Source organism: Penicillium mononematosum, assembly GCF_028829835.1.
Source record: "Penicillium mononematosum strain IBT 11891 chromosome Unknown utg000003l:1.0-8172316.0:1.0-8177699.0, whole genome shotgun sequence".
Taxonomy (NCBI): Eukaryota; Fungi; Ascomycota; class Eurotiomycetes; order Eurotiales; family Aspergillaceae; genus Penicillium; species Penicillium mononematosum.
Window position 1 is genome coordinate 5674487 of NW_026643273.1, and position 11039 is coordinate 5685525.

At 49.4% G+C, this 11039-nt stretch overlaps 4 protein-coding genes across 4 annotated transcripts; 2 read left to right on the plus strand and 2 right to left on the minus strand.

The window, feature by feature from the left end:
- Positions 1-164: 164 nt before the first annotated feature.
- Positions 165-798, minus strand: N7519_007178 (uncharacterized protein; the record flags this gene model as incomplete). Its single annotated transcript, XM_057293954.1, has 2 exons — positions 165-317; positions 439-798. The coding sequence occupies 2 exons, from the start codon at positions 796-798 to the stop codon at positions 165-167; spliced, it is 513 nt and encodes a 170-aa protein (XP_057148765.1).
- Positions 799-1695: 897 nt separating this feature from the next.
- Positions 1696-2803, plus strand: N7519_007179 (pyridoxal 5'-phosphate synthase subunit PdxS; the record flags this gene model as incomplete). The annotated part of the gene is made up of 3 exons (XM_057293955.1): positions 1696-1800; positions 1871-2053; positions 2174-2803. The coding sequence occupies 3 exons, from the start codon at positions 1696-1698 to the stop codon at positions 2801-2803; spliced, it is 918 nt and encodes a 305-aa protein (XP_057148766.1).
- Positions 2804-4052: 1249 nt separating this feature from the next.
- N7519_007180 (putative importin 13) lies at positions 4053-7333 on the minus strand (the record flags this gene model as incomplete). Its single annotated transcript, XM_057293956.1, has 4 exons — positions 4053-6377; positions 6449-6950; positions 7030-7223; positions 7271-7333. 4 exons carry the CDS (start codon positions 7331-7333, stop codon positions 4053-4055), a joined length of 3084 nt encoding a protein of 1027 aa, XP_057148767.1.
- Positions 7334-8393: 1060 nt separating this feature from the next.
- On the plus strand, positions 8394-10836 carry ampp (aminopeptidase P; the record flags this gene model as incomplete). Its single annotated transcript, XM_057293957.1, has 10 exons — positions 8394-8574; positions 8643-8702; positions 8755-8920; positions 8976-9037; positions 9092-9313; positions 9367-9412; positions 9469-10300; positions 10352-10436; positions 10489-10533; positions 10589-10836. 10 exons carry the CDS (start codon positions 8394-8396, stop codon positions 10834-10836), a joined length of 1947 nt encoding a protein of 648 aa, XP_057148768.1.
- Between the last annotated feature and the right edge of the window lie 203 nt (positions 10837-11039).

Sequence of the window (11039 nt, forward strand, 5' to 3'; positions counted from 1 at the left end):
ATAGATCAAGACTCATGATACCCCTCTACGAATGAACATTTTACCAATGCAAGTATGCGCCTCCAACCGCCCAAATTGCGTTCTCGTCAGTTGGCAAAATCCAACTTGGCATTGTTCGTATGTACAAGTAGCGTTAGATCTCCGTCTAACCGAACAGCTAAAGCCTAGAAATTCGCAAATGCCGCCATCGCCATCATAAAACCGAAACTCATCTTGAACGGCCGTTTCTCACTCATAGCACGACGCAAGTCGACGCGCTTAACATATTTCTGAATTCGGTTGATCGGAAGAATATTGTACCCTTTAGACGCAGCATACTAGATCGAGAACAAGCATCAGCGCACCGTCACAAGTATAACCATACCATACCATAACGTCTGACGACGAAATACCAAAGCCAACGGAAAGCCCAAGTCTACAGCAGAAGCTTATACATACCTCAACAAGAACAACCCCCATACCCAAAATAACAACCAAAGCCTTTGAAAACGCCCTCAACCCAACACCAGCAACAAGGCCCAACACGCTCCCCAAACTAACCTGGCGCATAGTCTCCGCATTCAACAGGCCAGTCTGCCGCGGACGGCCCTGCTTCTGCCCCAAAGATTCGGCGGAATTAACAGCCCACTCTGAATCTCTGTTGAAGGTGGGTTGTTGGGGCACGGCGTACTGGCATTGCATTGGGGCGGCGCGGAACGGTGACAAGGGGTGCATGGTTGCGGCGGAGAGACCGATGCCGACGCCTAGACCCAGGCGGAGGAGGGTGGCTGGTTGGTGGGTGAATAATCTAAAAGACATTGTGTTTGTTTTGCTTGTCTATCTTGTAATTGAGGGAGTTGGAGAGTCAGGTTTGGAAGGGTTTACGGTTGGAGATGCGCTTCTTGGCCGATAAGGAAACCAGGTGACGTCATATATCGCTGAGCCCATGGATGGATCTTGAAGGATTGAGGCTCTGGTTTGAAGTTTTGGTTGTTTTTCTTATTTTAGAGTCTAATCTAGTTCGTTAGATCCATGACTGGTATGCAACGTATATTGTGACTATTGGGAGATATATAGGCATCTGGAATGCGTAGAAGGTTAGGTTGATGGGGACATGGCAGTACATGTAGTACACATATATGTGCGTAGTTGACCCTGGATCGTATGTATACGGACGTATAGTCAAGAAATATATGCATGTGCAGGCATGGGTGCTTGTATCCTGATATATACCGTGTTATGCTTCAAGTAACTCTCCTGCCAAAATAGGATAAAGTTTAATATTGATGAGTCACGAGAATTGGGAGCCCTCATCAATCTGACTCTTGACTGGCATCTGTCCAACTGATGGAAAGATATCTCACCTACTGAAATAGGCATATTAATCCCAACCTTGGAAGTGTCCCGAGCCTTGGAACCTTCCAAGGCTGGAAGAGCCGACCTCAGTAGTGTAACGTGACCAAGAGGAAATCTTCTGTCCGCAGAGAGTAGGCGGTCTGTTGTTCACCGAGGGGCATCTCCTCGGGAAAGGCAAGTTGACAGGGGACTTTGCGGAGTGGAGGGGCATCCTGGGTGTGATTGGCCTGAGGCAAGTAACTTTGGGGAAAACTGTATTTCTTACTGACTCACTTTCGGAACGCTCTCTTCCTTTCTCCTTTTATTCCCCTTCAATTCTCTTCTTTTCTGTTCATATTCCCTTCTTTTACACAACTCATAATGGCTGCTCCCAATGGAACCACCGGCAATGACTTCACTGTCAAGGCCGGTCTCGCCCAGATGCTGAAGGGTGGCGTTATCATGGACGTCGTGAACGCCGAGCAGGTATGACCTCTCCCCGAGGAATTGGTTACCATCCGGCCAAGTATAGAAAACTAACAGACTCTTCTACCAGGCCCGCATTGCTGAAGAAGCCGGTGCCGCTGCCGTTATGGCCCTCGAGCGTGTCCCCGCCGATATCCGCGTTGAGGGTGGTGTCGCGCGCATGTCCGACCCCAGCATGATCAAGGAGATCATGGAAGCCGTGACCATTCCCGTCATGGCCAAGGCCCGTATCGGCCACTTCGTTGAATGCCAGGTATGTGAACAATTATCTCTATGCGGGGGAGGGGTAGATCGGCAGATGGAGGCGAAAACAGAGATGGCGGGGGGAGGCGAACAAAAAGTAACAATTTTACTAACAAACACCTGCCTACAGATCCTTGAAGCCATTGGCGTTGACTACATCGACGAATCCGAGGTCCTCACCCCCGCCGACGATGTCTACCACGTCACCAAGCACGGCTACAAGGTCCCCTTCGTCTGCGGTTGCCGCAACCTCGGCGAGGCCCTGCGCCGCATCTCCGAGGGCGCCGCTATGATCCGCACTAAGGGTGAGGCCGGTACCGGTGATGTCGTCGAGGCCGTTAAGCACATGCGCACTGTCAACGCGCAGATCAGCCGTGCCCGCGGTATCCTCCTCGCCAGCCAGGACGCCGAGCCTGAGCTGCGCGCGTTCGCCCGTGAGATCGAGGCTCCTTATGAGCTTGTTCGCCAGGCTGCTGAGCTCGGCCGTCTGCCTGTTGTTAACTTCGCCGCTGGTGGTGTTGCTACCCCTGCCGATGCCGCGCTTATGATGCAGCTGGGCTGCGATGGTGTCTTTGTTGGCTCTGGTATCTTCAAGTCTGGCGATGCTAAGAAGCGTGCCCGCGCTATTGTCCAGGCTGTTACTCACTACAAGGACCCCAAGGTGCTTGCTGAGGTCAGCCAGGGCCTTGGTGAGGCTATGGTTGGTATCAATGTGAAGCAAATGCCCGAGGCTGATAAGTTGGCTGGCCGTGGTTGGTAGATATGCTTTTCTGTGTGTTTCAGCCTTGATCATTGTTGTATCCTAAAAATTTACTGTACATGAGCCATGAGTAGATGTCTAATGTGACATATACAATATACGATTTGATACATTTGTCCTTCTGAAGCCAATCATTGCACCTATGTTGTAGACTAGGATTTGCCTATGTGTAATGCTTCTTCGACAAAAAGAGTAATTGTATCCGACGTTACACAGGGCTTCGACTATTCGGGACTATTCCTTCATGGCAGAATCCCCTGCATAATACGAATAAAACTAACCCGCGGTCTGCCACATGATAGGCTACCGGCACCGAGCCACCGATCACCGAGAGTCTGGGGAAATTCATGCCGATAGCAAAAGTCACGATTGGCGTTTTTAGTCCGCAACTAAGAGAAAATAGCCAATCGGGGCTTCGGTTGTCATCTCCATGTCACGCCGTAGTCTCCGTACTCTCCGACGGCGGCCCGCTGACGGGGAATTACGGAAAGAGTCCTGAAGGCTATTCGCGGAAAACGGTATTCAACGTTCTTATTATGTGTTCTGCTACTGAATTTCGGTGTATCAGGCTCAAAACTGTACAGTATCTATAAGAATAGTCGATTAGGTAGCTTCTGTACTTGACGATGTAAGGCTTGGATACTTCCAAGTTTTATGTCCGGTTGGCTTAACATGATATTTAATCAATATACTACTGCAATGTATTTTTAGGTGTTCTTTGAGATGTCTACCGTTTCTTCTTCTCTTGGAATTGGGGATGAAGTACAACATAGCCTGTGGTCTGTGTTGTATGTCGCACAGATCTTTGGGATAAGGTTAGTGCTAAGTGGGGTCTGGTAGGCACGTGATTCGGCATTTGTATAAAGTGACAAGATATTCCCCAAGCAATAACTTAAGTTGTGCGGTAGTTTAGAGCAAATTAGCCCTTGACGAGGCCTCCTGGAATTCGCCTTGGGGCCGAAGTTAGCGGTCTGATGGTTTGTTAGGCCATGTACTCCTGGGCAGGAGCATAGGCATTGGTCTCGTGCGTATTGGACCATATGATTCCTTTTTGTTTGTACGCCGGCCGAACTACTAGATGATTTGGAAATTCCTCAATTATGGCGCTTATATGAATGCAAATAAAAACTCCCAAGTAGGATCAAATCAACCTGGACCACGCATGTCATGCAAATGGATATCTAAATGAACACCGAAGTTGCAGGACCCATCAACTCCAATCATCAGGTCATGTACCACGCAAGCTCCATTATTGGGCATAATCAAAATTCATCCCACGGCATTTCAACCAGAAGGAACGCACAATATCCAGAGACGGTTTCTGACCACCTCTAGCAATGGCGAGAGACTCCAAGAACCGCGACTTGTCTTGCGCCGACAGGAGTGGCACTTGTTGTCCGTTCGCATCTGTGACCTGGGCGTCCAAAGAGTCGAGTGCAGCCTTAATAGCTGGCCGTGCCAATGCCATTTTCTTGAAAACAGTGCGTCGTAGAGCATCGTTCAGAGAGACCAAGTCTGATCTTGCGCATCGGCCTGCAATCTGCTGGATGATTGTGTAACACAAACGGGGGATAAACTCCTGATGGACCGATTCGAGTATGTTCATTTCTTCCGGTGAGCTGCCGCGGAGATCTATTAATGCAACCCAGAATGCAGAGGCAGATTTAAGAGGAAGTGGCTCAGGTCGTGTCAATGCGTGAAGTGTGAAGTGAAGAAGCACAGCAAGAGGAGACTCTGCGGTCAGATTTGACTTCATGGGAGTGAACAATATCGGATAGTACTTTGGTAAAAGACGTGCGAGGAAGTCAATCCCGGCGTTAGCGGTCTCTGGGTCATACACATCCGGATTTTGGAGCATCGAAGAGAAGAGCTGGGCTACATGATCGATAAGCGCTTCAGCCTCACTGCGGATGTTCATCGCATGCCGAGCGTGAGATGCCAAAAATGACGACGCAGTCGCCATAATAACGTCTGTACCGGAGATGCCAAGGGGAAAGCTCTTGATAAAGTCCACTGTCATAGAGGGCGGGAAGACGAAAAGTCCTGCCCGCTCAGTGTAACCAGCTTTCAAAATGTCACAGGCTGCTTCAATGATGCTGCTGTCCACAGGGAAGTCGACAATCAAAAGTCTCATGGCCTCCATGATCAGGCGCTGGGCTTCGGCACCTGGTCCAGAGTTCCAGAAGGATGGGGGATATGGGTCTCCTTCCTTGGCAAGCTCGATATCAATGACTTCGGTCTCTGAACGGAGGCCTTTTCCGATACTCGCAATGCAGCTTAGCACAAGGTGGCCGCGTTGACGACCATATTCATGAGCTGGGCCGGTAACCTCTTCCCGCGCTGTGTTAGCTTCTTGAACAAAGAAGCCGAGAATTCTCTCTAGTGTTTGTACCTTTTCCTGGTCACTATGCAAGCACTGGATGATGGTTGCAATTCCTTCCAGGACCTTAGGCATGGTGGGCACAGTTGCCGTCGGCTTGCTTCTGAACTGGTCTAGTTGATCTAAGAATGCGGGAAGATCCGACGTCAAGACGCGAGCGCACGATTTTGAAAGAGTCAATATAGACCTTGAAGCCGCGTGCGCACACAACTCGAAATTGAGGGATTCGAACAGGATATTTAGAACACCCGGAAGCAACGAACTGTGACGCTCAAAGTACGATTCATACTTTCCGAATGAATCCACCAGGGTCTGGCGAGCCTTGAGTGGTATTTCAGTCTCCCCACCTGCGCAGAGCCTGGCAAAAGCATCGCTCCCAAAGATGGCGTCAAGACACTGGTCGGCGTGCCCATTCTCATCCACTGCTTCTGAGAGCTGAGCTATGCAGAACATGGCAGTCTCGAAATTGCGCCAGTCCCGACTTTCAAGGCAGGACGTGGCGCTCCTCTGGAAGACAGTAACCAGGTCGACGCCGAGGACGGGGTATGCCGAAAGTAAGTAATCACAAGCGTCATGGCGGAAGGCGCCGAATTCACTCCGCTCTTCCTCACCCCAGTCTTCCAGATCTTCAGACTTGGGATATAGTAGTTTGCTGGAAAGACCCAAAACAACTTCTGCTAGATGTGACTTTACCAAGTCATACCTAGAGCTGCCTTCTTTGATTTGACTGGGGAGACTTTCTGCGATGTCGTTCCAGAACTCCAAGACACGTGGGGTTCCGAGATCGTCAATTGAAGCATAGCCAGGGGTCTTGAAAATCCCATGGATAAGTGCGAGGATCGCTGCATTTTGTGGGGTCACGGGGTCGCTGAAGATATCTAAGTGCAAATGCGAGACGTATGCAATAAGCAGGTCAACAAACGACATGCTCTCCACTCCTTCATCGCCACTCCTCACGGCAGCAATGTGAGCTGTTACGATTGAATCGGCAAGGATTTCAGAGATAAGCCACAACGAGTTGTCGTCAAACGCCCAGGAGCGGGTTTCAAAGGCCTGCGTCAAAATAGAAGCTGCACTTTCACTCAAGCTGGGTACCCTCAACGTCTCAATGACGGTATGGCCACATCGCACTGCCAAGACATTGACATCTTCAGCAGAAGAACGTTGGCGGTTTCCATGAACACCTAGCCATGTCTGCGAGATGGAAGTCAAATCAGCGATCCCACTCTTCAAAACGAAAGTACCAGAAACCGTGATTAACTCACCTTCCATGAATTCATGGCTTCAGCCACCAGTGCCACGTCAACTGCATCATCTCCAGCTGTCTTTGCATGCTGCATAATCTCCCCAAGGACAAATTGAACCAGGAGCAACCCGTCCTTAATGTTGTGTATGGCTCGCTGAATGGCGGAAGTGTCTCCAGTGCCATCCTGGGGCTCAGAGTCCAGTCTGAGAGCCTCCTCGGCGAGTGCAATTGAGAAAAACAGGAGTGCACCCGATCCACTCTTGCTCAACGCTGGCAGTATCCGCTCCTGGAAATCAACCGCTCGTGATTCCTCTTCAGATACGTATCCACCGTGGACGAGGCTTGCAGCCAGCTGCCAGACAGCCTGTTTCCATGGTGTGACAGGGTGCCTGAAAATGGCAACCAAGCTTGAGGCAAGCTTTCTCACGACCATTGCTTGTTCACCATTGGTTACCAAAGCAACAAAACGATTGATCAAGTGCTGCATGATCTCTGAGGCCGAATTCACGTTGATTTCATTCCTAATGGTATCCAGGATCAGCAATCATCGTCACATAAGTATAAGCTTGAAGTGGTGCGGATCGGAGAGGTTGACCGTACCATGAGACATTGATCTTCACTGTGAATGTAAGGGCCCCCATGAAACGATGTTGGGCAGAGTGTTCACTCTGCAGAAGTGAATCAGCAATTGCCCATGCATTTTCTGTCTTCTGAAGTTGCTGGAGACGCGTCTGGATCTCATTAATTCTGGCGGGGTCCCGTTGGTTCGCTGGGTTATAGAGCTCGGTAACCAGCTGGTTCTTTGTTAGCTGAATGTCAGGTGTAGACAAGACACACATACAATATGAGCTTCTGAGATTGACTCTCTAGCTCCAAGGCCCTCGTCAGACATCCACGTTGCCATTTTGTTTCAGCAAGCGCGTGGTTGTGAAAATGAAAAAGAGAAGTGTACATACACAAGCACGGGGGCTATGACGGGCAGAATCTAGTGTTGGTATCAGTTGGCCAATCACCTTTAAGGCGGTAACTAGAGCGGTAACTGCGGGGCTCATCAGAATCCCACGCACATGACATGACCTCTTTTGAGTAGATATGTCGAAACTCTCAGACAAATAGCAGGCTGTACGATAGATACATTACATGCTATACATACGTGGCGAAAGTCGATTCATATTCTGTTTCTTGCTGTGTGGTTATAGAACGCCAATAAGGAAGAACATCCAAAAAGACATCCAAAAAGACATCCAAAAAGCCATGCAAGAGCCTGCCTACGTAGTACATATCTGAATTGACCTTCAACAAGGTTGTTTCCCCAAGCTTTTGGTGTCTTCTGTAGACAGCTTGCGTCTCTCTCACTTGCTTGACTCACCTTCTATATTTGCCTTGCTCTCACGATCCTGAATATATTGTTTTGGCACACCCTCGAGCTTTTGGCGTCATCCTTAGCAGATGGGGCTGGATTCAGAAATACCAAGGAGTCCTGGCTTATGTTGCTTCTCCAGGCATTGCTTAGTTCTATTAACAAGTCACACTTGGGCAGGTCCTGTTAGTGCTGAGACCGTTGCTTCTAATGTATGGGTATCAAGCTTGGCGTCATGTACAAAGGATTAGTTTAAAACTATTATCGATGGCACTAAAGTCAGATAAGATCAATCTTGAAAAAAAAAAAAAAAAAAAAACAATTTCTCATTCGGAATGAACAATATGATTGTGTACAATGTCCTAGAGGTCCCTTTGAAAAGAGTGCAAACATGACAACACCAAGTGGGCCGTGTGTAGCCGCGACTCCGGAGATCGGTCTGTGGCCAAAAGCCTACTTGGTAAAAGGCCACTTACGAACGGAGTCCACACGACCTGCGGAATTAGCTTATCGTGCACTTATCTGACGCGTTCAATCCCTGTTTCGCTTAGCTTTTCGAAAGCTAATAGGTTGAGGAAGAATCTCTTGGAGTCTACCAGTGTCCATGCTCCTCTCCCACCCAATTCGCTTTTGGACATCTTTGCGATCGCTAAGGCCCCTCCCTCGTCCAAGATATTTCTCCGTTTTCGGTCCACGCTACACCGTCGATATGGGGGCCGTGGATACCTCTGAACGCCTGTCAAAGCTGAGGCAGTTGATGCAGCAGCACAAGGTGGATGTTTACAGTATGACATCATCTCTGTTTCTCAGCCGGTTGCTTAAACCTCGAGTTGTGCTTACCAGTTTCGCATAGTTGTGCCCTCAGAAGATAGCCACCAGTCCGAGTATATTGCGCCGTGTGATGCCCGTCGAGGTCAATGATCGCCCCCCTTGTTGGCCCGCGTCGACAGCTAACATTTCCATAGAGTTCATTTCGGGATTCTCTGGCTCCGCCGGTACTGCAATTATTTCACTGAGCAAAGCTGCATTGTCCACCGATGGACGGTACTTCAACCAAGCTGCGAAACAATTGGATAACAACTGGCAGCTCTTGAAGGGTGGAGTTGAGGGTGTGCCCACATGGCAGGAATGGTACGAGAGACAGTCGTGCGGGCATGACTTGTACGGGAACTGATATTGTTGATAGGACCACGGAAGAGGCCCAAGGAGGCAAGGCTGTGGGTGTTGATCCTTCTCTGATCACAGCATGTGAGTGTAGTTATGTCGGATGTGGAAGTGTATAGTGGCACTAACATTCAATAGCTGGTGCACGGAAGTTGGCAGAGACCCTTAAAAAGAACGGTTCATCCCTCGTAGGGGTCCGGGAGAATTTGGTCGACTTGGTTTGGGGGAAGGAACGCCCCGCGCGTCCCAGCGAGAAAGTGCGCGTTCACCCTGAGAAGTATGCCGGCAAGACGTTCCAAGAAAAGGTGGCCGAGCTGCGGAAGGAGCTTGAGTCAAAGAAGAAGGCCGGATTCGTCATCTGTATGACCACCTCGCATATATCCCAATCATGTGGAGTGACTAATCTATTGCAGCTATGCTCGATGAAATTGCTTGGCTATTCAACCTGAGAGGAACCGAGTAAGGACACTCTCTTTACCGTGATGCATCATTGGCAATTGACTGACTCTGAGCAGTATTCCCTACAACCCCGTGTTTTTCTCTTATGCGGTTATTACGCCCACCACCGCTGAGATCTACATCGAGGATGACAAGTTGACACCAGAGGTCAAAGCTCACTTGGGACAAGACGTTGTCGTCAAGCCATATGAATCCATCTTTGCTGACGCTCAAGCCCTCAGCACCAAAAGCCAGTCCGAGGGTGAGAACGCCGCCAAGTTCTTGTTGTCGAACAAGGCTTCTTGGGCTCTCAGCCTTAGCCTTGGTGGCGAGGGACAGGTTGAAGAGGCCCGCAGCCCAGTCGCCGATGCAAAGGCTATTAAGAATGAAACCGAACTCGAAGGAATGCGGGCGTGCCATATCCGCGATGGTGCTGCCTTGACCGAGTACTTTGCTTGGCTTGAAAACGAACTTGTCAACAAGAAGACTGTCTTGGACGAAGTTGACGGAGCTGATAAGTTGGAACAGATCCGCTCTAAGCATGATCTGTTCGCTGGTCTCTCCTTCGATACCATCTCGTCGACTGGGCCCAATGGTGCCGTCATCCACTATAAGCCCGAGAAGGGAAGCTGTGCTATCATCGACCCCAATGCCATCTATCTCTGCGACTCTGGTTGTCAATACTTCGATGGAACGACCGACACCACGAGAACATTCCACTTCGGCGTTCCCACAGAGTTCGAGAAACGTGCTTTCACGTTGGTGCTGAAGGGAACTATTGGAATTGACATGGCAGTGTTCCCCAAGGGCACCAGTGGCTTTGCAATTGACGTTTTGGCGCGCCAGCACTTGTGGAAGGAAGGTTTGGACTTCCTTCACGGAACAGGCCATGGCGTTGGTTCCTATCTGGTGAGTATCATCGCTGATGAGACACCTTACACTTTGCTAATGTTTGTTTAGAACGTCCACGAGGGTCCCATTGGTATCGGGACTCGGGTTCAGTATACCGAAGTCCCCATTGCGGCGGGAAATGTCATCTCGGATGGTTCGTACCTCTTCATCTATTTATTGCAGTCCGAAACTAATTTCTGACGCAGAACCCGGCTACTACGAGGACGGCAAATTTGGTATTCGAATTGAGAGTGAGTTGTACCGCCTATGACTTCCATTGGAAAATACTAATCCTTCTCTTTACAGACATCGTCATGGCTCGCGAAGTTAAGACTGCTCACAACTTTGGTGACAAGCAGTGGCTAGGATTTGAGCATGTTACAATGACTCCTATTGGTCGCAACCTGATTGAGCCGTCGCTTTTGAGCGATGCCGAGCTTAAGTGGGTAAACGACTACCATGCTGAGATCTGGGCGAAGACTGAGCACTTCTTCCGGGAAGACAGTCTGACTCGTTCATGGCTCGAGCGCGAGACCCGGCCTATCTCAAAATAAGTGGGTGGTCTACGGGCTTGATGGGCTGTGGTTTGATATCCACTGCTATTGATTAGACGGCACTATGTAGAATACAGCCTAGAATATGCACTATTTCGATGCTGTATCTAGAAATGAATAATTAAGTGTGAACCAAAATACGAAATTATAATGAAAGTCTATGTATACTTTGTAAGCCCCGGCTTTCACACTCATAGTACACT